This window comes from Myotis lucifugus, unplaced genomic scaffold (assembly GCF_000147115.1).
Source record: "Myotis lucifugus unplaced genomic scaffold, Myoluc2.0 scaffold_624, whole genome shotgun sequence".
Lineage (NCBI taxonomy): Eukaryota > Metazoa > Chordata > Mammalia > Chiroptera > Vespertilionidae > Myotis > Myotis lucifugus.
The window spans coordinates 308,566-334,565 of record NW_005871672.1 but is presented as its reverse complement, the minus strand read 5'-3'; the positions used below and the strand labels follow the sequence as shown (position 1 = coordinate 334,565).

The 26,000-nt window shown below is 55.1% G+C and overlaps 2 protein-coding genes across 2 annotated transcripts; one reads left to right on the top strand and one right to left on the bottom strand.

Annotated features, from left to right (window-relative positions):
- The first annotated feature begins 1,928 nt into the window (after positions 1-1,928).
- SLC5A2 (solute carrier family 5 member 2) lies at positions 1,929-8,557 on the top strand. The gene is given in 14 exon segments (XM_023746064.1): positions 1,929-3,016; positions 3,550-3,621; positions 3,695-3,799; positions 4,528-4,692; positions 4,993-5,098; positions 5,327-5,407; positions 5,527-5,756; positions 6,046-6,181; positions 6,395-6,502; positions 6,635-6,785; positions 6,903-7,071; positions 7,150-7,365; positions 8,116-8,277; positions 8,279-8,557. Coding segments are annotated over 14 exon segments (2,106 nt in total). The 5' UTR covers positions 1,929-2,890.
- Positions 7,546-25,979, bottom strand: CUNH16orf58 (chromosome unknown C16orf58 homolog). Its single transcript, XM_006104944.3, has 13 exons — positions 25,722-25,979; positions 25,478-25,592; positions 17,120-17,165; positions 15,817-15,849; positions 15,626-15,731; positions 13,147-13,248; positions 11,499-11,569; positions 11,236-11,420; positions 11,098-11,155; positions 10,342-10,412; positions 9,547-9,690; positions 9,374-9,451; positions 7,546-8,896 (listed from the first exon to the last, which is right to left on the bottom strand). The coding sequence occupies exons 1-13, from the start codon at positions 25,977-25,979 to the stop codon at positions 8,799-8,801; spliced, it is 1,365 nt and encodes a 454-aa protein (XP_006105006.1). The 3' UTR covers positions 7,546-8,798.
- Between the last annotated feature and the right edge of the window lie 21 nt (positions 25,980-26,000).

Sequence of the window (26,000 nt, the reverse complement as noted above, 5' to 3'; positions counted from 1 at the left end):
GGCCCCGCCCTTCGGGCCGGTTCTTTCCTCAGCGGGTTCCAGGCGCCGCCCTGGCCGGAGAGGAAGGCCACCAGGCGGGATTGCACCGACCGGGCAGAGCCTGCACAGCTCAAGCTGGGCCCGGAGAACCTTCCCGCCGCCACCCACCCACCCCTAAACCCTCTATGTTTTTGAAATAAGCACTTAGTCTGTTCCCTTCCCAATTCTCCCGACCCCTGCCATCTTGTCTGGTTTCCAGATGTTCCCCCTCCTCTGGAAGCATCAGCGTACACCCACCCTTTGGATCTGGGCACTGAGGCTCAGCTTCCGGCTCACTGGTGTGAACTCGCCCTGGGCAGAGGGTGACACTTGGTGTGGTCGGGGCAGTGGCTGAGGAAAGCGCTGGGGCTGGAGGAGCCAGAGGGAGGCTTCTAACGGGGAGTCAGAGAGGGCTTCCTGGAGGAGGTGACCCTGAGCTAAGCCCAGCAGAGGACGGTGGGCCAGGTTGTAGGTGAGGACGGGTTCCGGCTCCATCTGAATCCCCAAGCCCCAGGGGCCTTTCTGAGCCCCAGAACCTTTACCTTGGACCCTGCAGCTCCCTAGGGCGGGGGCATGGACTCCTGGGTCCACATTATAGGGAACTTTGAGGATGCAAAAGGTGGACCCTCAGAGCCCCTTCCAGCTCAAGGAGGAGCTCGCAGCCAAAGAGCATGTGTGGGAAGAGACAGGTGAGGTGTTATCTGCCCTGGCCGCTTGCAGCCACCAGATTCCTCTCTGGGGCTCCTCGTCCTGTGCTTCCCAGGCCTCCTGCCCTTCCCCTTCCACATATTCTCCCTGGACAGTGCCGTCCACCCCCTGGCGGGTGACCACCTCCTGGACTGAGAATGCTCGAATGGGCCATCTCCAGTCTCGATTCATTCATTTGCCAAGCGTTTACTGAACACTGGCTGTGTCAGGTCCACAGCAGGTGCTGGGGACACCATAGGGAACTGAGATCTATAGGGGGGAGAGATGACAAGTGACAAGTGCGATGAACCAAAGTTGGTTCATCCACCTTGTTCCTACCCACAGCACCTCCCTAGGCCTTCATATCACCATCACAAATACATGTCTGTTTGTTGCTTGTTCGTATCTGTTTCTGCAACTGGAATGCAAGCTCCTGAGAGCCTGTCAGACAGCACATTTATTTGTCGGATGGCATGGTCTCTCCAGTGTCTAGAATGGTAGCGGGTATGTGGGAAGAGCTCAGTAAATGTTTGTGAATGAAGGAAAGGTGGGGAAATGGGAAGGGGAAAATAGAGAAGTCGGCGAAGGCGGGGAGGGAGTGCTTTCCCCAGCTGGGCGGAGAAGACCTCTGTGAAAATGTCATGTCTAAGCTGCAACACGGTTGAGAAAGAGCCACCCAGGCGAAGGAATGAGGAGGGCATTCCGGGTGCAGGAAGCAGCAGGTGCAAAGGCCAGGAGGTAGAGAGCGCTTGGCACATTAGGAGGAAGGGAAGGCCAGTGTGGCTGGATTAGAGCGAGCGAAGGGGAGAGTCGCAGGCGATGAGGTCAAAGAGGAAACAGGTGCCACATCCTGAAGTGCTTTGAAGGCCGCAGTGAGGTCAATAGCCCCAGTGCACCCTCTGACACTGGCCTGCATTCTCTCAGGCACTTCACATTCATCTCCCCGAGCAGACACTGTGGCTGCCCTACCCACAGCTGCTCGGCCCACCTGCTATGCCTAGCCTCCCCAGCTCTTCCCGGGTATCTGGAGGGTGCTCTCTGGGGGAGGAGTGTGCTCTTGTACCCCACAGTGCTCTTGTACCCCACAGGGCTAAAGTGTGTGTATGTGGGGTGTAACCTCTAACTAGTTAGAGACAGGAGCTGGCGAAGAGTGAGGGTCAGTTCTGAGGTTGTTCTCCACCGTCTCAGAGGGTCCCCGTTGGGGCTGGATTCCAATTGTGCACAGCGGTAACCTGTCTGTGGACACGCCCTTCATTGGCTCTTCGCCTTTCTCACTCCTTCACAGTCCCTACTGGGATCACCCCCCAGTGAAGTCCTTGCACTCCGGTTCTCATTTTGGGGTCTGCTTTTAAGGCATTCCCCAAACATAATTCATTCAATTCCCATCTCTGGCATGCGCCCAACTGCCATGGTCAGACGTCCAAGGCTGGTCCATTCTAGAAGAAAGGCAGAGACAGCTCTTCACCAACTCCGGGATGAACCACATCACGCCTGCTCTTGGGGAGGCTCTAGCCTGTTGGGGAGACAGAGATGGGCCCGGATGAGGGCCACTCCGTGTGCTGGGAACTGTATCAGAAAAGTCAAGCAAGTCTTTGCTAAGCAGTAACAGGGCTGGGTACTGAAGGCTGGGTAGGAGTTGGCTGTTGGGGAGACGGAGGCATTCTAAGCAGAAGTTTGGGGGTATGAGCATACACAAGTTGGGCAGGGCAAAGGAGTAGGAAGGAGACTAGATTTGGTTGGGGGAAAGGGCAAGGGTGGGCGGAGTTGGGGCCTGGCAGGCCCTGACTGTGATGGAGAGCTATGGAGTGCTCCTGGGCAGGGGACTCACAATGTCAGGCGAGGGTTTGAAGATGATCCCTCTGGACTGGTCAGAACCAGGGGCTGACTCAGCCAGACTCCCTAGGTCAAGGCTGAAAAGTTGGCGTGTTTTAGGGGGTGATTTTGAGCCTGAGGCACTAGGGAAGAGGTAGGGGCTGAGGCCCAGGAAGGAGTGTTCCTGAACTTGAAAGGGTCCACCTCCCAGGACCAGCCTTCGGTCTTGATATGACCTGATTCAGCTAAACAAAGGCGGGGAGGGGGGACAAGGCCTGGGTGATTTGTCAGCTCACTGCACCTGAGGTAACCATTAACCCCTCCCCTGGGAGAACCCAGGGGCTGGTCCCTTGAGGGGCAGATCCTGGACAGAATGGAGGACTACACAGAGGCAAGCTTGGCGCCAGAGCTGGAGGAGCAGAGGGTCTTAATCGACAACCCTGCTGACATCGTGGTCATTGCTGCTTACTTCCTGCTGGTCATTGGTGTCGGCTTGTGGGTGAGAAGTTGAGGGGGTGCTGCTGGGGCCAGGTTTCTGGGGCCTGGCGCAGGGAGACCGCAGGTGGCAGTAGGGGCAGGATGCCTAGATCCTTGAGGGAGAAACCAGGTGCTGGGGAAAGGAGGGGGGAGACTTGTCGCCCCAAATAAGTCTTTTGATAGCCCTAAGAGGCCTAATCACCACTCATTCTTTGTCTCCCATCCTTGGTTGGCTGTCCTCGGGGACAGCATTCTAACTGAGGCCTCTGTCCGCCATCTATGTCATGGCTGACAGAAGCCCATGGCCTGAACCGGGGCCCCAGGAAAGTCAGGACGAATCTAGCTACACTCAGGCTTGGGTAGCTGGACAACAGCTTAGGGCTTGGGTGGCTCTGGGGGCCTGGGAAGAGGTTGTGGGGGTGGGGTGTGAACCATTGGGGAGCAGAGCGCAGGTTAATCTTCAGCCTGAAACAAGGCTGAGGAATGTGTTGAGAAGGCTAATGAGGTCCAAAGACGTGCCCTGAACCCAGGTCTCCCCCAACTCCTGTCCCCCAGTCCATGTGCAGAACCAACAGAGGCACTGTGGGTGGCTACTTCCTGGCGGGACGAAGCATGGTGTGGTGGCCGGTGAGAGAGGCGGGCTGTGGAGGGGGTGGGGGCTAGAGAAGCATCCTGCTCACCCGTGCCCCTGGCCACCCAGGTCGGGGCCTCTCTCTTTGCCAGCAACATCGGCAGTGGCCATTTTGTGGGCCTGGCGGGGACTGGCGCTGCCAGCGGCTTGGCTGTGGCTGGATTTGAGTGGAATGTGAGCCCCCTTTTTGCCAATAACCCCCACCCCCAGTGGGAACCCCTGGAAGGGTACACCTAGGGAGGCTCGGGCAGAGCGGGTGTGAGACTGATTGTGGGTGCGGTTGGCTCCAGGTGAGGGTCACGGGTCCAGCTTGGAAGCAGAGGGAAGTAGGAAATGACCACTTTCAGGGTAGGGCTAGGTCCTGCTGCTGACCTGCCATGTGAGCCGGGACCAGCCCCTACCTTCGTGGCCTATGTACTCCTCTCGGAAGAGGGGTGCACAGCCTCAGCGACAGTGAAGTGCTTGTTCCGATGCTCTCGGAAGTGTGGCCTGCGAGGCTCCCTGGGCCGACTTAAAGCCCTTGCAGAAGTGGGAGGAAGGCAAGGCTCTGGGACTGAGGCGCGCCTTGGAAAGCTGGGGCGGTCAGGGCTTTGCGCTCAGGGCTTCCTGGAGGAGGAGGCCTCTAAGCTGAGCCTCCATGGTTTCCTGGGTTGGGAGGGGAGGGGAAGCAGCCCTTCCTGGCGAAGCTGGGGTCAGGCTGAGGGGTCTGTGCTTGGACTCCAGTGCTTGGGGGTCCGGGGCAGGGACCTCTTGGGAAGGACTGGCCAGGGGTGGTGGCCTGGGAGGCAAGGAGGGCTCTAGTTAAAAGCCCAAGAGGGTGAGAGGGGTCTCATACCCTCAGGGGTAGGAGGCGCTGCAGGCGGGTCTGGGACAGGGAGTGGCCAGCTGCCCTGTGCCCGCAGGCGCTGTTTGTGGTGCTGCTGCTCGGCTGGCTCTTCGTGCCGGTGTACCTGACGGCGGGCGTCATTACCATGCCGCAGTACCTGCGCAAGCGCTTCGGCGGCCATCGCATCCGCCTCTACCTGTCCGTGCTCTCGCTCTTCCTGTACATCTTCACCAAGATTTCGGTGCGCGCGCGAGGCGGGCGGGACGGGGCCCTGGAAGGGCGGGGCCGCGGATGGAAGCGCTTTGGAAAGTCCTGGAGGGGGCGGGACCAAGGAGAAGTGGACGTGAGATCCCGATGGGGGTTGGGAGTCATGGATTTCTAGGGCCACGGCCACCGTGGCTGAGACCTGGGGAGGTCAGGGCATGGAAAAATGAGGGCGCCTTTGAGGCGTGGCCACTCTGGGCTGTGGTCTGGGCAGGAGGTGGAACTGCGCCCCTGCCCCGGCCTCTGGGCCTGACCTGCCTGCTGGCTCCTCCCCCAGGTGGACATGTTCTCGGGGGCGGTATTCATTCAACAGGCTCTCGGCTGGAACATCTACGCCTCCGTCATCGCGCTCCTGGGCATCACCATGGTCTACACGGTGACAGGTGGCCGTGGGGGGCGTAGGGAAGGGAGGGGCTCAGGGTGTGATAGGAGCCACGCAGCCCGACTCTGCTCGCAGTCCCGCCTCCGCTTCAGAGTGCTTGAGCCAGGGAGTGGGCCATGGCTTTGAAACGCGTTCTCCGGGAAGGGGCACCTTTTCATATTCCAACAACACGCGGTGTGCACTAGCAGCAGCCTGTCCGGGCTGCCCCCACTGACCAGGCCCCTTGCAGGAGGGCTGGCGGCGCTGATGTACACGGATACCGTGCAGACCTTCGTCATTCTCGGGGGCGCCTGCATCCTCATGGGTTACGGTACGCCCCGTGGGGAGGGGGCGGCGGCCAAGGGCAGGGCTCACGCTGGAAGCTGGGACACCACGAGTCCCAGGCGTGGGTTCTAGGGAGGGCCTCCCCTGACGGTTTTGCCCACACAGCCTTCCATGAGGTGGGCGGGTATTCTGGGCTTTTCGACAAATACTTGGGGGCAATGACGTCGCTGACGGTGTCGGAGGATCCGGCCGTGGGCAACATCTCCAGCTCCTGCTACCAACCCCGGCCCGACTCCTACCATCTGCTCCGGGACCCTGTCACGGGGGACCTGCCGTGGCCTGCGCTGCTCCTGGGGCTGACCATCGTCTCCGGCTGGTACTGGTGCAGCGACCAGGTGCGAGGTCAGGGGTTGGGTGGGGAGCTAGACTGGGGCAGAGCCAGAACTAGTGTGGGCGGGGCTGAGATGGGTGGAGCCTGAAACCATCCGGTGGGGCTGGGTTGAGGGCGCGGGAACCCTGACGGGGCGGAGCTAAACCTGAGGAAGGGCAGGGGCTGTGCATGGAGCAGAATTGCTGCGGCGCCGAGCCAGGCAGGGCCTGAGTTAGCGCCACGGAGTTGAGGCAAGGCCTAGGAGGCGGGGTGTCCGGGACTGGCCACAGGCGGCTGAACGCCCCTGGTCACAGGTGATCGTGCAGCGCTGCCTGGCGGGGAAGAACCTGACCCACATCAAGGCGGGCTGCATCCTGTGCGGCTACTTGAAGCTGATGCCCATGTTCCTCATGGTCATGCCGGGCATGATCAGCCGCATTCTTTACCCGGGTAATGTGTGCCCCACCCAGACCCCTTCCTGCAGAAGGACCGGGCGTCCGCTTCCCATAGCCATTACAGCCCTGAGATGTGGGACCCTGGCCACCCAGTCCCGCCTCCCTCCAGGGCTCCCACCTCCTCTCCGTTAGATTCCCAGCCCCCACTGCAGGGATCCGCGTTCCCGGACCAGGCCCTGTCCTAGGTGTGTCGTGCCCTCTCCCCCAGACGAGGTGGCGTGCGTGGTGCCCGAGGTGTGCAAGCGCGTGTGCGGCACCGAGGTGGGCTGCTCCAACATCGCCTACCCGCGGCTCGTCGTCAAGCTCATGCCCAACGGTGAGGGCGAGCACACAGGTGGCCCCTGCCCACAGTGTGGGCGGCTCTGGAGCCTGACGGGGGAGGGGTCACCGGCTGCCCAGCCCCCCCACGCCCTGGTTCCCGGGACTCACTGCTCCCGTCGGCCCGCAGGTCTGCGAGGACTCATGCTGGCGGTCATGCTGGCCGCGCTGATGTCCTCGCTGGCCTCCATCTTCAACAGCAGCAGCACCCTTTTCACCATGGACATCTACACGCGCCTGCGGCCTCGCGCGGGGGACCGCGAGCTGCTGCTAGTAGGACGGTGCGGCCCGAGTCACCCCTCCACCCCCTGTCCCGCGCGTCTGCCCGGGGAAGGGGACGGAGCCCTGGCAAGGCTGGGGAGAGGGGCCCGGGGAAGTCTGACGGCCGCCCACCGCAGGCTCTGGGTGGTGTTCATCGTGGCGGTGTCGGTGGCCTGGCTGCCCGTGGTGCAGGCGGCCCAGGGCGGGCAGCTCTTCGACTACATCCAGGCCGTCTCCAGCTACCTGGCGCCGCCCGTGTCCGCGGTCTTCGTGCTGGCGCTCTTCGTGCCCCGCGTCAACGAGAAGGTGAGCACGCGAAGAGCTGTCCGCTTGGCGCAGGGCCGACCTCACCTTGGGGAAGGCTGACGCTCGTCTCCCCCGCAGGGTGCCTTCTGGGGACTGATTGGGGGCCTGCTGATGGGCCTGGCGCGCCTTATTCCCGAGTTTTCCTTTGGCTCCGGCAGCTGCGTCCGACCCTCCGCATGCCCCGCACTCCTCTGCGGGGTGCACTACCTCTACTTCGCCATCGTGCTCTTCGTCTGCTCGGGCCTCCTCACCATCGTCATCTCACTGTGCACAGCGCCCATCCCGCGCAAGCACGTAGGTGTCGCCTCCGGATGGCCACCAGCATGTGCCACGTGGGCCAGCGTGGCCCTCTCCGCTGTTCGCCAGTAGCTCCCAGGACCACCCAGTGGAGAGGACCCGGTTTCCTATACTGAGGGCTAATGAGGGCAGGCGGGGAGTCCAGTTTGAAGTCGCATTTGCAAAGCCATCACAATGTTTTCATTTAATGACATTTATTTGAGGTGGTTTGGGGAGATGGCTTGAAGATTGTAGGGGAAGTGACTCAAGTTCCCAAAGTCCTTGGCCTGGCCTTTGGGACTCAAAACAGGCTGATGGTGGCTGAGGGACAGGACACTTTCCTGAAAGCCCACAACAGGGCTTGGTCTTGTGCTGCAGGGCAAGTGACCAGGGCAGGGCTGGTTGGGGGCCAGAAGGATGGACAGGATTCCATGGGCGGAGAAGTGGGGGGAAGGCCACAGGAGGAAATCCGAGCAAATACCCGCAGGGAGGGACAGCTAGGACTGAGCCTGGAGACTAAATACTACAATTCTGAGCGGACAGGGGCCTCTGGGTGATGAAGCGGGCCAAGAGCTTTAAACGCCCAGCTGAGGAGCTTGGTTTAGCCCGAGGGGAAAGGGCAGCCAAAGGCCATGTTTGAGTGACTGAGCCTGGGCTGTGTACACGCAGGACAGAGGGAGGATAGGACGTGCCAGTGTGGACAAGAGACATCAGGGCCTGAGGCGGGGAAACAGAACTCCCATTTGGTCCCTGCTCCCCTTCCCCCAGCTCCACCGCCTGGTTTTCAGTCTCCGGCACAGCAAGGAGGAGCGGGAGGACCTGGATGCTGAGGAACTGGAAGGACCGGCCTCAGCCCCTGTACAGAACGGGCGTCCGGAGCACGCGGTGGAGATGGAGGGTGAGGCACGGCCCAGGAGGTGGGGCTGCGGAGCTGAGGGGGGCAAGTTCCCTCACACTAACTGTCGGGCTTCAATTTCTCCCAGAGCCCCAACCCCCGGCACCAGGCCTGCTCCGCCAGTGCCTGCTCTGGTTCTGTGGAATGGGCAGGGGCGGGGCAGGCAGCCCCCCACCCCCCACCCAGGAGGAGGTGGATGCGGCAGCCAGGCGGCTGGAGGACATCAGTGAGGACCCGCACTGGGCCCGTGTGGTCAACCTCAATGCCCTGCTCATGATGGCCGTGGCCACCTTCCTCTGGGGCTTTTATGCCTGAGGCCGACGGGCTGGGCGCCCTGAGCCACAGGCAGGGCAGGAGGAAGGCCGTGATTCCCCTTCTCTCTACCTTGTCCCTGCCTGGGGCCCAAGCCATCCGGCAGGCAGTTACCTCCTGAGGCCCCGGCCGACCCGCCACATCAGCTCCCCCGTGAAAAATAAAGCTGCCTTTCCCACATCCTGCTGCAGCCAGTGTTCTTGCTTCAGGCTCCGAGCCGGGGTCTGGCCTCCATCGGGGCTGCTCACAAGACCTTCTTTTCTGGAGACAGGAGCCATGTGGCCCTCCACTCATCCACCTCCAGCTGGTGCTTCTCAGTCTCCCAGCCCGCATCCTGCAGCCCTGGGGAGAGGTCATGGGGGAATTGGTACTAGGGGGCCGCTGGGGAGGAGGCTGGGCTGACCCTGGGGAGAGCGGTAAGGAGTGGCACAGGTTGGGTGCAGGCCTTATGCCCTGCTCTGGCTTCCCTGGCCTCTGCTGGGTGACTTCTGGCTAAAACTGAGGCTAACACCTCATCTGGTGCAGCGGGAACTCACTGAGCTAGCCATGGAGAAGGGGGGGGATGGAACAGGGGCTAATAAAAGATCGGCACCAGTCATCTGTGAGCCTCCTTTCACCCCGGTTCTTCAATGCCAACTGGGACTACATACAGAGACAACACTGACAGCCTCAGGGACCATCCTAATCTCCATCCTGCAGAAACTGAGGCCCACACTTACACTCAGAGAGAACCAGATCTACCTCGTCCCAGGTGGAGGGGGCGGGGCAGGCAGCGCCCTGGGGAGAAGGCTCAGAGGCTGAGAGCCTGCAGGATGTTACCTCTCAAGAACTCTGGGAAAAGCTCGTCCAGCACCTGGTGTGTCTCCTTGACGATGACCCAGCTCTCTGTGTTGGGGCCTGGACGGGGACGCAGAAGAGTTCTTGGGTCCCCAGGCCGAACAGCCTCTCTCCACCCCTGGAGTCACCAGCAGCCTAGGCTGAGAGGCTCTTACCTGCCCGCACCTGGCTCCTCAGCTCGCCCAGCTCTCTTGGGAGGGGCCCGTCTTCCCGCAGGGCGCCGAGCACCAGCCCGTGTGTGGCGGCCCTTAGGACGGTCTCAGGGCCTGCCACCTGGCTCAGCACGACCTGTACCTGATCTGGAGACCCAGGGACAGACTGGTACCAGGGAAGGCCACCTCCCCAAACACTCTTGATCCCATCACCTCGCTTCATCCCTGTCTGCCCGAGGCCTTGGCTGGCGTGGAAGGCCGTCTCCCCTTTCCTCCCCAGCGTCACCTCCTGCTGCCCCCAATGCTCTGGCCAGACTGAAATGCCCACTTTCCAAATGCAACGTCACTGCGGCTCACGGAGGTGGGTTTATTTTGCATGTTTTTAATGGCTCATGAGAATAAGCACCTTTTAACATACGACCAGCAGAACAGTAAACTTTAGTACTTTTTTCCTCAAGAAGCGACTTGGGATGAGAGAACAGTGGTCCCCCTGAGACATCTAAAGGGAACCACCTTATCTGAGTTAGTGTGCTGCAATGTACACAGTGGTCTTATGTATCATCTTATCTGATCCCCCAAAAACACTGCGGGAATAAGGCAGGCACCGTTGGCTCCGGTTTACAGAGCGGCAAAGGGAACGCCCCTGGGGCGTGCAGCTATAATTGAACATGTGGAGTCTTAGTCAAGAGCTGGCTGCAGGGCACCAGGCGGACTCCAAACTGTGCAGGGCTTGCGGGCCTGGAGCTGGAGGAATGGGAGCCGACCCCAGGCGGTGAGTCTAAGGTGGGAAACACTTACTCTGAGACTGGTCCCAGCGAAGGAGGTAAGGTTCTTGGTGTCCCTCAGCCAGTTGCTGCAGCTCAACGACACTGAAGGAAAGGGAGTGCAGTGGGGAGGAGAAAGCAAAGGCAGGGTAACCACCCAGTCAAATGAACAGCCACCTGTGAGCCATAACTGCCTCTTCATGTCCTTCCCCCACTTCCCACCACCCCTTAGCCATTCCTCACGCACCCCACAGCCACCCTCCCTTCTGCAGCTAGCCATCCATTTGCCCCATCCACCCATTATTCCTTTATCCAACAAATATAACCTTTTTTTTTGTTGTTAATCCTTACCCGAGGATTTGTTTGTTTTTTCATTGATTTTTTAGGGAGAGTGGAAGGGAGGGGGAGAGACAGAGAAAAACATCGATGTGAGAGAGCTATATTGATTGGTTGCCTGGCACATGCCCAACTGGGGCCAGGGATCGAGCCTGCAACGGAGGTACAAGCCCTTGACTGGAATTGAACCAGTGACCCTCAGTCCAAGGGCAGATGCTCTGACCACTTGACCACTGAACAACCTGCTAGGGCACAAATATACCCTTTATATCTCCTCTCCGTTACACAGCCACTGCACTCAAGCACCCATGCTGACCCCAAGTCTGTTCAGTGGAAATAAGGACCCCAGAGCAAAGGGGGGTCTGGTCAAGGAAGGCCAGTGTGTAACTGGAATGAAGCACATGTGTGGGGAGTGGGGGGCCAGTAGTGATGAGTGGGACACTGGGCTACTTACCTGGAAACCAAGCGATGTAGGGGGACCCCCAAGGACAGAGACGGAGACGGCCAGAAACCTGTGGGAAGTTGGAGTCAGGAGTCCCAGGCAGGAGGACAGACTGAGAGACATAAAACTTCAGACCAAGGGGTGGGTCACCTGTCCACAGCGGCTCCATCTGATTGGCTGAGGTGGGGTCAAGCACCTCCCCCCGCTGAAGGAAGTGCTTCAGGACCAGCCAGAGTCGACCTTCGTTCAGGGTCTCTATGACAAGGGCTCGGACGGCCCGGTAGTTGGCGTAGACGTGGAGGGCAGTGAGGAGGAAGAAACAACCAAGGCTGAAGCTGGAACAAGAGCATGAGGCGGTCGGCAGGGACAGAGGCCCCGCCGGGCACCTCCGTCCCTCCCTTGCCCTCGCTTACCTAGGGCAATCTGACACCAGGGGAAGCATCAGGAGGCTGACCAGGAGCCCTGCCAGGTTTACCAGTGTCTCCTGGAAAATGGCAGACGGGTGGGCGTTGGAGGGCTCGGCTCCCCTGCAGGCCAGCCTGAGCGTCCCTGAGTGCCTTTCACATCCCTCCCAGCCCCAGAACCACCCAGGGCTCCACACACGGAGGGTGCCTGGTAAATTTTCAACATCTTTAGTGAGTGCACCGTCATTTAAAAGATACCAGCTGCACCCTAGCCAGTGTTGCTCAGTGGTTAGACTGTCGGGTCACTGGTTTGATTCTTGGTCAATCACGTACCTGGGTTCAGTACCTGGGTTCCAGGTTCAATCCCCAGCCCTGGTCGGTGTCTGGGAGGCAATCCATGGATGTGTCTCTCTCATCAATGCCCCCCTCCCTCCTTCCCACTCTCTCTAAAAATCAATGAAAAAAATACCCTCAGGTGCGGATTAATAAACTATCAAAAAAAGATGCCAGCTGCTGCTCTGGCAGATACAATGCCCTTGAAACATTTTCTTTGTTTTGCAGGAGTCAGCTGAGTAGTTCTATGCTTAGGCAAGTAAATGTCCACAGTGTGGGGGAAGTGTTTTCTTGGTGGTTACAAAAGGGCAAATTTGCCCAGCCGGTGTGGCTCAGTGGTTGAGTATCAACCTCACGGTCAGGGCACATGCACGGGTTGTGGGCTCGATCCTCAGTAGGGGGCGTGCAAGAGGCAGCTGATCAATGATTCTCTCTCATCACTGATGTTTCTCTCTGTCAATAAAAATGTATTTAAAAAAAAGTTCTATTTAGAAACTGAACAAAACAATTTAAGAGAAGGCCAGAAAGTAGAACTGGAGAGGAGAGAGGCTTCTAGATTGCTTCAGTGTCAAAGTAAACCTGTCACACTTCTGACATCCCTGGACCGCACTTTTCTCTCTCATCTACTCTCTTCCTAACCCCTCAGCCTCCCCCACCCCAAGCTGTATTTCCCAAGGCTCCTAGGCTTCCTCCGTCCACAGAGGCAGTAACACAACACAGGGCGACCTGGGACATGTTCAGGGGTAGTAACAACATGGACCTTACAGGGTCGGAGTGAGAGTTACATGATGCAATATACTTAAGCACTTAGCATGAGGACCAAGGGGGACGGCAGTGTTCAGCCTGTGGGGGTGGCGACACCCCTACTCCAGGCTCCCCTGGTCAGCTGAGGGGCTGGGCCAGAGGCCTCTAAACTGCTGAGTGGGTGCCTCTGGCCAGTCAGTGACCCCAGGCACCTCGCATGCTGAGCACTTTTTGAGTTGCCATGAGCTTTAACCTGTGGGCCTCACATGATCAGAAGGTCCTCCTCCCAGAGGGGGCATGGCCTACAGAGGGCCAGGGCCAGGGCTCACTCTTGCCACATGGGCGATGGGCAGAGGCTGCGGTGACCAGCTTGGACTTACTGCCCCCCGAGCCCGTGCCCTCACACCGGACCACCCGTCCTGAAAGTCAGAGCAGGGAGCACCCACATTTCTTCCTGCCTGTCTCCCACCCCTCCCCCAGGAGCGCTCAGGTGCTTCTCTCCACACTCCCAAACTGTGACCTGGCCTGCGCCCCCCCCCAGCCCCCGCCCTCACGCCGTCCCTCCAGCCCGGCCGCTCACCTGGCTGCCGTCCTTGGCTGACACGTCGGCCATGTTGTTTCTCCGGGCCTGGTGCATGGTCAGTGCAGCCCGAGTGGCCCCGCCAGCCACGCTCACAATGCACTGGTGGGGACAGGGAGGGTGAAGGTCAGAGTGGCCCTAGCTGTGAACACAGACACTTCTGTGGGTGAGCCAAGTAAAGGGCTCAAACCAGCTTGAGAAAACCAGGCTCTGGTGACCCTAGAGCAGTGGTTCTCAACCTTCTGGCCCTTTAAATACAGTTCCTCATGTTGTGACCCAACCATAAAATTATTTTCGTTGCTACTTCATAACTGTAATGTTGCTACTGTTATGAATCGTAATGTAAATATCTGATATGCAGGATGGTCTTAGGCGACCCCTGTGAAAGGGTCGTTCGACTGCCAAAGGGGTCGCAACCCACAGGTTGAGAACCGCTGCCCTAGAGCCAAACCCTGAATGCTGCCCGTGTATTGGTTCTCTCTCTGCACCTCCACCAGGCCCACCTCCCGTCTTGTTCCAGGAGAAAACTGACGTTCTCCTGCCATACCACTCTGTGGGCCCCACCCCAGGGAAACTCAGTTTCTCTCTCCAAGGCAGAGGCCCCAAACCATCCTTAGCCCAGAGCTTCTGCCCTCCAGCTTCTGCTCTGGCTGCACCCTGCCCTGGCCGAGCACCCAGGCCATCTGCTGTCCAACTTCATGCCTGCATCCTGCCTGCCTGGAACTAACTCCACTCTCCCCCTGCCCCAGTGCAGGCCCAGCCAGCTTCCAGGCCAGTCCAGAGCCCACAGAGGTGGCCCTGACCTCCAAAGGGGACCTGGAGCTCTCCCCCTGAGATCTAAAGCTAATTAGCTGATGAGGGTCAGTGATCACCTTCATTCCTCTCCTACTGATCAAACCTCTCCTAGCTGTCAGGCGAGACGGAATGGTGTGGTATAACTCAGGCTCAGCCCCTGCCCTCAGGAAGCTTATGCATCAGTAGATGGTAAACAAACACGCTGTGATGTGGGCAGAGGAAATCAATTGCTCAAAGAGGAACATGGAGCAAAATGAGCTGGAGTGACTGACGGGGTCCCAGTCACGCGGAACCTCACAACCCTGTACAAGTCTTTATCCTAAAGGCAATGGGCGGGCAGTGAGCTGATTTGATTTCCTCTCTTAGAAGGATGACTGGGCTGCTCTGAGGACGAAGAGGGTGAGAACAGAAATGGGGAGACCACCTAGGAAGCAACTGTGCTTTTCAGCAGCGAGGAGCCACCGGGAGGCATGGAGATGGAGTGAATGGATGGAGAGGTTCAAGAGGGAAAAGAACAGAACTGAATGGAGATTTAGCTGAGGGTGACAGGGGAAGGGAGGAGAGGGCATGGATGACAGCCAGGCTTCTACTTAGTGTCCCCGGGGGACAGGGTGCTGGTCACTGAGAGGGGTGGAGGGAGGGAGAGGAAGTGGGGGAGTTCAGGGCCCTGTTCTAGTCCCTTACACGAAGAGACCCAGGCCCCACAGGCGGAGCTCAGGGCGGAATGTGAAGCATGGCCCACAGCCACCAGAGATGCTCTGTGGGGTCTCCCCGGGGCTGAGGGGGTGCTCGAGGCACTGAGTGCATGGGCCAGGGAGGCGGAGTCCCCACCGTGAGTGCGTGTCTGAACCTGGCAGCAGTGCGGAAGCGGCACGGCTCCAGAGTGACTGAATGAGGGAGGGGCTTTGAGATGGGTCTCAGTCTTCTTAGAAATCTTTGTTCTGGGCCTGGAGCTTCATCCTGAGTGAAGACTGGCCAAGCTCTTTCGGAACCTCATCTGGATGGAGCGGCCTACAGGACCTGTGAGGGGAGCGGCCAGGCTGGGACCAAGAGCTCGCATTCGCCCCACTGGCCCTCGCCTCACCACCAGTCTGTGCTGTCTGCCCTACCGCTGGACCGTGACCCACACTTCCTTCTGCTCAGATCTGCCACCCTGCACCTTCCACTCATTCTTCAGGCCCAGTCCCTGGGGACCTCCTCCATCCCTCACTGGGCCCCATTCACTGCTGAGCCCTCTTGCGCCTCCACTTCTCATCTGGACTATCTGGAGCTATAATTCTATAAATGTGTTTAATTTCATGGCTTTTGTCCAAAGACAGGAGGGCCCATATTCCGTGCCAAACATGCAGCAGGCATTCAATAACTATGTTCCTGAGAGAATGAAAGGTAGCCAGGGAGCTGGTCCCAAGATGCTGGCACAGGAGCGCCCTTCCTCTCCCAGCTCAGAGCTCCCTCACCGGTACCGCGGCTCCAGGTACCACTGCAGACTGGGAGCCACCAGAGGCTGTGGCTGAAGAAGGATCAGAGTACGGCTGGGTCTGGGTAGGAGCATCTGAACCTTTTCACTTTTCTAGAAGTGCCCGGAACAAAGGGCCCAGGCTGGGCTCACCTGTGGGCCCCAAGTGAGCCCACACGGCACCACTAAGGCAGGTGACTTGGGTAGAGGGATGCCCCAGGTGAGTACCTTGGCCAGATTGCTGATGCAGATGGTCATGGTGAAACAGATTGGTAATACGGGAGCCATAATCTCGAGGAACATGGCTATATCGTTGAGGATGTCAGCAAAAAGCCTGGGGAAAGGGTCAGAGGTTAGAGGTCAGAGGTGAGAGACCTTCACAATAGAACACTCCCCTTCCCTTAGTCCCAGCTCCTCACCTCCATTGCTTGGCATTACAGTCCAGTTTGCTCCTGTTGGGGAGGAGAGGTTGGTTTGCAATTTGGATTCCAGACGAAAACACGTCCTGTGGGCAGTGCTGGCCCTCCTCAGGCCACGGTACGGTCTGAAGGGCTCGGGAAAACCCACACCCAGCAGACATCTGTCCCAACACCCTGTCACTGCTGCCTGGAACGCCACCATTAGCTGGGAGGATCTCCGGTGGTCATTAATGCTCCCCCTTACTAACCCTGCGCCCCACCCTCTGGGCCTCTGCTGAGAGAGGCTCTCCCTGGGTCCCTCTGCCGTCTCCTCCCCCTTCCTCCTGCTTTGAGGAGGCCCAGCAAGAAGTCCACACATTTTGGACTGGTAAACACTATATTTAGTGTAGCCCTGCATTTGACAGCTCATCAGCCCAGAGAAGGGAGATGACTCCCCTGGGATCACATGGAGAGTGGGGGACAGGCCAGGAGAGAGCCAGGTTCCGACATCCAGGCCAGGGCATTTCAGCTACGCAGCACCACAGTGTCCACCTCTGCTGCCGGGCAGTGACCCCTGGCCCATGCACACACCCCTGGGACCACTCCCCAGTGCAGGAGATGTTGCAGCCCCAGCACAGCTCAGAATCTGCAGCATTAGCCCCAACCCTTAACTTGAAATCTCCCAAAGGGAAAGGGAGCATCCTGGGTGGGGGATGGACACACATGGGGAACTCCTGACGGAATACATGGCAAAGGCAGGACTGGAACACATGGGCCTGGTCTAGGGCTCTGCCCAATGAAGCAGCCTGCGGCTGCCACAGAAAGAGTACAGCTCTAGGTTCAAGTCCCACCTCACTGTTACGAGCTGTGTGACATGGGTAACTTCCCTCTCTAGGTTTGCTTCCCATCTGTGAAATGTACACATTCAACCCTCCTCTAAAAAGTTATGAGGATTAGAGATGACATACAGGAGCTTGTGAGGCACAGTTAGTTAATAGCAGCCCGTGTTCACTGACACATATTATGTGCCACGCAATGTGCTAAGCACTGAGCATAAACTATCTCACTGCACCCCACAATCACAATTAACAGAAGACACTCAATCACTCCTGAGGCTGCCCAGTACTGACCTAAGGAGGAAGCAGGCGGCACAAAGCCTTTAATCCCTTCTAGAGAAATGGTGGCATGGATCCCATGTCAGACAGGGATCCTGATGACTGGAAACTGGTAGGAGAGGTGGAGCTGAAAATACAGCCAGGGCTAAGACGATATGACCACTGTGGGGAGAGTGGCCAGAAGTCTCTGACCTGGAAGACAAACTCACCCCTTCCACCAGGCAAAGATGATGCGGCCCAGCATGCCAGTTGAATCTGGGGGAGAGAGGCATTGGTGAGGAATGAGAAAAGCCTTGAGCCCGTGGGGCCTGGCAGACCCTGGCGCCTTGCGTCACTGTCCTTGGACGTACACGGTAAGTTCTAGACAGACATAGCTGCAGGACGGGCAGAAGCGCCTAGACTTAGCAGTTCTCAGTCACACCCAGAGAATGCTGTACCATGTGCATCACGGGCCAGGAAGAGTCTTTGCGGCATTGTTCATAACAACAAAAGCTGAGAAAACACAAATGCTCATTGGCGGAATGCACAGGTGAGTTCTGGTACATTCACTCAGTGGCACATCAGACAGCTTTTCGTGAAAAGCCGATGGACTGCAGCTACTCACATCAACACGGCTGACTCCTGGTAAAACCTGACATGAAAGTCAGCCATGAAGACTGTATACAGCACAGTATCTATACTAATAAAAGGGCAATATGCTAATTAGACCACGTCGACCAGCCATCTTCTGGACGTCTGACTTCCTTCCGGACAAAGCCATGGTGGTGGGGGCCGAGGCAGAGGCAGTTAGGGGCAATCAGGCTGGCAGGGGAGGGCAGTTGTGGACGAGATCAGGCCAGCAGGGGAGGGCAGTTGGGGGGCGAAATCAGGCCAGCAGGGGAGGGCAGTTAGGGGTGATCAGGCAGGCAGAAGCAGTTAGGGGCGATCAGGTCGGCAGGGGAGAGCAGTTAGGGGTGAGATCAGGCCGGCAGGGCAGGGCAATTAGGGGCGATCAAGCAGGCAGGCAGAGGGGTTAGGGGCAATCAGGCAGGCAGGCAGGTGAGGGGTTAGGAGCCAGCGGTCCCAGATTGTGAGAGGGCAGGTGGACATCCCCCAAGGAGTCCCCGATTAGAGAGGGTGCAGGCTGGGCTGAGGGAATCTCCCCCCCAACACACACACACATGAATTTCATGCACCGGGCCACTAGTACTTTTCATAAAGCTCTAAAACAAAGAAAAACTAAACAATGTGGTGTTTAGGTTTATATCTTTATGGTAAAATCACTACAAAGAGCAGGATGCTGTGTGGAAAGTTCAGAGATGACTGCTGATACTCTGGCTCTCAGGCTGGGCAGCAGGTTCACAGGTGGTCAGTAGAATGCAAATAAATAAAAAGGATTTGAGCTGCAGGTTGGTGACAGAGAACTGGGGGTGTGGGGCAGAGGGAGAGGCCTCCTCAGGCTAGAAAGAGTCAGAGAAGTCTCTGGAATCAGCCAACCTTCATTTGCACAACAGATGCTTACTGGCTACCTACTCTGTGCCAGGCACAGAGACAGGGGGATACCACAGTGACCCGGAAAATGATGGCTCCAGGCTCCAAATCCAGTGTAAGAGCAAAAAAACAGTAGTCAGTATGAAAAACAGACTTAGCCCAAGCGTGTGGGCTTTCAATCCCTGTCTTTGTAAATAAAATTTTACTGGAACAGAGCTGTGCCCATTCATTTACAGTGTAAAACAAACAAACAAACAAACAAACAAAAAAACAGAAAAAAAAATGGAGCTGGAGCTGCCATCCCAGAGGAACTGCCTTGCATGTCTTAAGCCTCAAACCTTTAGAAAGTTAAAACAAAGGAAAATAATCTTTAGACTGGAACTAAAGCAACCTGTGCCTCAGGAACTGTTTGCAAAGAAAACCAGAAAGCAGATACTATGACTGACTGAAAATTAAACATTGCTAAGCATCGGCTCCACTACATTGCTATCTGCACTAACAGAAATGCCTTCCTTCTACGGATGTAATTGTTTCCTTCCCTTTCTCACATCCATGTCATTTGCCTCCTAATTGGATTTGGGCTTCTGCCTGGATCAATGCTTCCCACAGTTATTCTTTTTTTTTTTTAACATTAAAAAAATTAATCTAACAAATAATTTCTTCCACAATAGCAACTATGGTAAAAACCCAATAACATTAGTCAACCTGGTGTCATGTTCTACTAATTAATATAATACAAAGAGCTCAGCTGGCACGGCTTAGTGGTTGAGCCCTGACCTATGAGCCAGGAGGTCAAGGTTCATTTCCCGGTCAGGGCACATGCCCGGGTTGTGGGCTTGATCCCTCGTGTGGGGCGTGCAGGAGGCAGCCGATCAATGATTCTCTCTCATCATTGATGCTTCTATCTCTCTCCCTTTCTCTTTGAAATCAATAAAAATATATTTAGAAATATATACATAGCACAAAGACATTTATAAACTACAGAGCCACACAAATTTGTAAGCAACTAATAAATCCTGAAATGTTAAGAATAAAGCTATATTCCAACTAGCTTCATTTAAACTTTCCCTTTCCCCTTAATATTTTTTATATTCATGCTTCCCACTATTTTTTCACTAAACTCCATTAAATCCTGGATTTAAATATGGCTAAAGATAAAACAACAATATTGAGGTGAGTATCAACAAAATAGCTGAGTTTTATCACAGTCTAAGCTACTGAAAGCTATTCTCTAAAAGACAATTTTTCACCTAAGGCAAACATGGAAAAGTTAGAATCAAATCCCTGTCAGATACATGGGAACATTTAAGGTCTAAAAGGTTTACTGTCACTAGGCCAGTGATGGCGAACCTATGACACGTGTGTCAGAGGTGACACGTGAACTCATTTTTTTGGTTGATTTTTCTTTGTTAAATGGCATTTAAATATATAAAATAAATATCAAAAATATAAGTCTTTGTTTTACTCTGGTTGCAAATATCAAAAAATTTCTATATGTGACACGGCACCAGAGTTAAGTTAGGGTTTTTCAAAATGCTGACACGCCGAGCTCAAAAGGTTCGCCATTACTGCACTAGGCAGTGGTTCTCAACTTTCTGGCCCTTTAAATACAGTTCCTCCTGTTGTGACCCAACCATAAAATTATTTTCGTTGCTACTTCATAACTGCAATGTTGCTACTGTTATGAATCGTAATGTAAATATCTGATATGCAGGATGGTCTTAGGCGACCCCTGTGAAAGGGTCGTTCGACCGCCAAAGGGGTCGCGACCCACAGGTTGAGAACCTAGAGGAAGAAAGACCCTGGACACACTCGGCAGTGTGTTCCACTTGCAGAAGATAGAAGTGTGAGCTGGTACAAATCAAGCTGACAAGGTGTTAGCCCGAGTCCGAGACAGCAAAATGTTCTTACACCTGAATACTAATAACCTGGAAGTCAGTCCCCAGCTTAAACTGCATTGTCTCTTGCACTATATGAACTTAGTTTAACAGCTCTGCACACTTCATAAAAAGGATAAGGCATTTTAATCTATTTTCTGCCGACTAACTTCCTGTCAGCCAGAGATTACAGCATGGTCCACCTCGAGTCTGTCACAACCGTGATCATTCCCAGACATGCATTCAACACAACGTATACGGTTGTGCTAAGTGTTTGGTGGACCCGATGTTGGATTATCTCCTAACTTCTCCATAAACCCCTTGACTTCCACTAACAAATCTGACCTATCACTTCTACTCCTATATGAAGGCTGAAGTATGTTATGACTGTTGCTATGTGACTATATTTCTACATTATGGTCATATTTCTGCTAAATTATTCTTAGAGTCTCTTTTAAAATATATTTTTATTGATTTCAGAGAGGAAGGAAGAGGGAGAGAGAGATAGAAACATCCATGATGAGAGAGAATCATGGACCGGCTGCCTCCTGCAAATCCCCCCCGGGCATGTGCCCTTGACTGGAATCGAACCTGGGACCTTTCAGTTTGCAGGCTGACGCTCTATCCACTGAGCCAAGCGGGCTGAGGCTTAGAGTCTTTTTAGAATGCTGAAAAGATATTAAATTCACTGAATAAAAAATTTCAATTTTGTTCCTCAAATATAATAAAATTCTGATATATGTTAGGCAAGTTAAACTAGACAAGTGATCTCCGGTCATCTAATATTAATGTTGTAAAAAAATTCACCTAAATTTTCTGGTGAGGTCAGTTTCAATTATCCTAAAAATGGTAAATGATCTATTATTTGTATGTGAATCTAAAGTATATGCCTTATGAAATCTGTCAGTCAAAAATAAAAATGTAAGCAGATGACTGTTAAATACATTGCTAACAGGTATGCTGGACAATAAATTCTAAGTTTTATTTAACTTATATCTGCTTAGTTTTTTACTGAGTTAAGGATAAAGGCCCAGTTAATCAACGCAATAGATTGATCAAGGCAACACACTTGAACTATAACAGGACTCAAAAAGCAGCTGGGCCTGGCCAGTGTGGCTCAGTTGATTGAGCATCACACTGTGCACCAAAAGGTTGCAGGTTCAATTCCCAATCAGGGCACATACTCAGGTTGCGGGTTCAATCCGATCGATGTTTCTCTCTTTTTCTCTCTAAAATCATAAAAACATATTTAAAAAATAAAGAAAACAGTTGGTCTCTTGCCCTGGCCAGTGTGGCTCAGTTATTTGAGCATCATCCCGTGCACCAGGTCATCATCAGTCTGATTCCCAGTCGGGGCACTTGCCCAAGTTGTGGGTTCAATCCTATTGGGGTGCATGCTGGAGGCAGTGGATTGATGCTCCTCTCTCCCTCCAACATCAATTAAAAGGATCTCTCCCCATGAACTTGTATAATGCTCTGCAGCATTGTGAAACCTGTATAAGTTGGACATGACCAAATTAGAGATGCCTGATAAACTCACTAAGTATTTGAGAACTTCAGCTGTATCCCCAAAAAGATCAATGCTAAGCTATAAAAAAGGAAAATTCATATAAAAATCACAACAGATACCTTTGGGAAAAAAAATCAAATTCTAACTCATTTTGCTACTATTTCAAATATGACTAAGGAAAAAAGGTACAAGTAGTAATGCTTGCATTTAAAAAAAAATTAACTGAGTGGATTGGGGGAGGGGGGAATAACCATACAGTTATTGCACTCCACCAATGTGCAGAATTCCAAAATGTGCCAGCACTGAAAGCCTGTCTTGCACTGAGGTTTTCCAAGAGGTACACTGAGCCTACCATCTGGTCTGCCCTGGTGTGGCTCAGTTGGTTGGGCACCATTCCGTGCACTGAAAGGTTGCCAGTTTGAGTCCCCATCAGGGCACATGCCCAGGTTGTGGGCTCGATCCCTGGTAGTGCAGGAGGCAACCAGTCGACATTTCTCTTTCTCTCTTTCTCTTTCTCTTTCTCTCTCTCTCTCTCTCTCTCTCTCTCTCTCTCTCTCTCTCTCTCTCTCTCTCCCCGAAAGCATCTGGTCTGTAGTAACAGCTTACTGTCTTCAGTACAGGTCAGTCACATTGCTCTTGCAAAATCCCTTAATGTAAAAGAGTTTTCAGTGCTGACAGGTGGGCTATGATCGATGATATGGGATTGAATCCATATGCACACCGGGCTTCATTTTTTTAAAATATATATTTTTATTCAGAGAGGAAGGGAGAGGGAGAGAGAGATTGAAACATCAATGATGAGAGAATCATTGATCGGCTGCCTCCTGCACACCCCTCACTGGGGATCAAGCCTGCAACCTGGGCATGTGTCCTTGAATGGATTTGAACCCGGGAACCTTCAGTCCACAGGCCGACGCTCTATCCACTGAGCCAAACCAGCTAGGGCTGGGCTTCATTTCACTGTCAAGAATTTGAATACGCTGTTGCATGGATGGAAGGTGACCAGATTCCAGCTTAGACCACACAGGCACATCACTGAAAGTTATCTCAAATGCACAGTTGACATACACTGTTTCTCAAGAAGAAAACCATCATACATGCACAGGCCTTATTTTCTTAGTCCCACTGCCAGATACTAGGAGCTTGCTTGCCAAAGAAAGCAAAAGGATCCTTGCCAACAACTCTTCAGCCTATTAATACTAGTTTGAAGATGACAGGAAAGACGCTATGTGTCTATATATTGGTTGAGGGAGGTAATTCTCTACTTCAGTGTGGATGTCTGGGAGTAGCCCTGGCTAATAACCAGCAGATACTCCCCAAACACCTGCCTATGACCTCAGGGAATACAAATCTGGAACTTGAGCAGCGGCCCGGTGGCCGACTGCACCTTTAATCTCTCGCTAGGCATGCCGCCCAGGTTGGCTGAGGCATCGCTCTGGACCAGCGCCAAGCCACCACCTGGAGCAGTAGCAAAAGTCTCATCTTATTGGAGCCAGCACTTCCACCACATTCAGACGAAGACTGCAGCCAGCCCAAGGCCGAGCGGGAGCCACCAGCTGCTCCCCACCTCGCAGGCTCGACCCGCCAAGGTCAGGGAGGGAGGCAGGAATCCCGAATAAATGCTTGTTGCCTTAACTTTGGAAGGTCCTTTACTTTTAGGTCAGCAACAGCTTGTCCATGGATGTTTTTGTGACACAGTGGCAGAATCCGGTTGTTGTGACTGAAACTATACAGCATACAGAGTGTACAATATCTACCATCTGGTCCTTCACAGAAGGTGTGCCTATCGGTTTACACTACACCTTACACTGAAAGTAGCGCTCATTACGTTCAAGGACCATCTGAGAACCCACAACTGGCAAGGCCTCATACAGCGGGCGGCGGAAGGGACAGATACAGCAGGCAGAGGATTCCCCACTTGTTTGAGCTGAAGGACATGGATCCTTAGGTGGGAGAGGCAAGAAGGGAGCTGGCTGTGGAAAGGAGGGTTGGGAGCTTCTCACAACATATAAGGTGGTGATATGTATCAGCCTTCCCCATTCTTCACTGGAACCACATGTCCTCCTCCTTCCGCAGCCTCGCTCTTTAGGCACTGAGGCCTTCTAACTGGGCGGCATGCCTAGCGAGAGATTAAAGGTGCAGTCGGCCATGGGGCCGCTGCTCAAGTCCCAGATTTGTATTTCCTGAGGTCACAGGCAGGTGTTTGGGGAGTATCTGCTGGTTATTAGCCAGTGGTACCCCCAGACTGAGGCCTTTTACCCACTCCTGCACTTGAGGGAGACTGCTAAGCACCCTGGCAGGCTCCTGAGATATATATGCCTTCCATTCTTCACAACAGTCCTGAGTTTGAGGGAATCATTTCCTTTCACAGACGAAGCAACTGGAGCTTGAAGAAGACAGGTGAACAAAAATGGGACATTTTACAGAACATCCGAATTCCCAGTTTTAAATCCTGGCCAACGTGGCTCAGTGGGTTAAGCATCGACCTATGAATCAGGATGGTTTGGTACCTGTTCAGGGCACATGCCTGGGTTGCAGGCTCGATCCCCAGTGTGGGGTGTGCAGGACGCAGCCAATCAATGATTCTCTCTCTCTCCCTTTCCCTTCCTCTCTGAAATCAATAAAAATATATTTAAAAATAAACATAAATCCTCCCTGGGAACGGCAGTGCAATCCCAAGGACAGCGCAGAGCGCCAGGGTCCTGATGTGGAGCAGTGGCAGTCTCCCCTTTCTTCTCTCCTCCTCTCTCCGGGTGGCAGGGTACCAGCCTGCATCTTTTATTTCTTCGTGGTTTTCCAAAAGGCTGTGCACACTTAACAGAGATTACTACACTTCCTATTTATAGCACCATCTAGCACCCCAGAAAATCTAAAATGCCTTTCATTCTTCCCAGAACCTCCCGTCTCCTACTCAGGACCAACTACACGTTTTTTTCTGGTACCACCCAATTCCCCACTTGGCAGGCAGCTGGCACTTTCAGTCACCTCAGCAGTCCTCCACAGGAGCCTGGGAGTAAAGGGGGGCGGGCTGTTAAGTTGGGGATCTGGGCTCCCGGTGACTTAGGGACTCTGAACAGGGTAGTGTCTGCGGCTGATGGGGAGGAGGGTATTCCAGCAGTGGGTGGCCGCCCAGTTCATCTATACTAATAAAAGGGTAATATGCTAATTAGACCAGGAGACCTTCCACACAAAGCCATAGTGGTGGGGCAGAGGCAGAGGTAGGTAGGGGTGAGCAGGCCAGCAGGCAGAATGGTTAGGGGTGATCAGGCAGGCAGGCAAGCAGTTAGGAGCCAGCGGTCCTGGATTGCAAGAGAGATCAGGCCTAAAGGAGCAGTCGGACATCCCCGGTTCCCAGATTGGAGAGGGTGCAGGCCAGGCTGAGCAACACCGACTCTGTGCAATGCACGAATTTCGTGCACCGAGCCACTAGTCACTGAATAAAGCTGATGAAGATCTATAACAGTTACTCAGCTGAATTTTGTTCTTTCTTTAGCAGGATGCAAGGCCCTGTTCTAGGCACCGGGGAGACGTGGCTCCCGGACCTACTCAGGCATGGCTCTAGAAATACACCCAGCACAGCCCGGGGTTGGAGGCCAGAACGTGGGAGAGGGGGGAGGGGAAGGAGGAGCTGGGCTTCTCGGTGGAGGAAAAAGAGGCCACAGGCGGCGGGGCTGAGAGCAGCGGCGGGTCAGGCTCAGGGGCCAGCTTACCTTTCAGCAGCCAAGTGGCCGTGGCGGCCGACACGGAGGCGCTGGCATTTCCCACCCCTATGCCCAGCAGGACTGCGTGGGTCGCCAGGGAGCCCGAGAGGCTGGAAGCAAAGGCCTGGAGAATGGAGGAAAGCGGGAGGAGTGGGCTCGGGGGCGGGAGGGCGAGCAGCTCTCCTTGGGGCGCACCTGGGACCTGTCACAGCTCCGCCGAGCCTGCCCCAGCCCGCCGCTGCCCCGCGCTGACCTGCACGGAGTCCCACAGCTGGTAGGGCAGGTAGTCCGGGCTGACGCTGTCGGGGAAGCCCTGCGGCAGGAACACGCTCAGCAGGCGCGGGAGAGGGGGTGCGGCGGGCCCCGGAGCTCCCCCCGCGCCCCCCCACCAGCGCCGCCCCCAGGCCTCCCACCGCAGGCTCCCGTCGGCGGCGGCGCTGCAGCGCCGGGCCGCCTGGGAGCCGAACCGCTCGGAGCACAGCGCAGCCCCAACACCGGTCCCGCCCGCCATGCCGGTCACGCCCCTCCGCCC

What these genes read in the sequence shown, in the direction of transcription:
- CUNH16orf58 (XM_006104944.3), bottom strand. Translation starts at nt 25,979, where the DNA reads ATGGCGGGCGGGACCGGTGTTGGGGCTGCGCTGTGCTCCGAGCGGTTC. An exon ending in TGTAATGCCAAGCAATGGAG is followed by an intron (nt 15,732 to 15,816) that starts GTGAGGAGCTGG and finishes CCCTTTCCCCAG; the next exon opens with GCTTTTTGCTGACATCCTCA. An exon ending in CAGCCAAGGACGGCAGCCAG is followed by an intron (nt 11,570 to 13,146) that starts GTGAGCGGCCGG and finishes GCCATTTTCCAG; the next exon opens with GAGACACTGGTAAACCTGGC.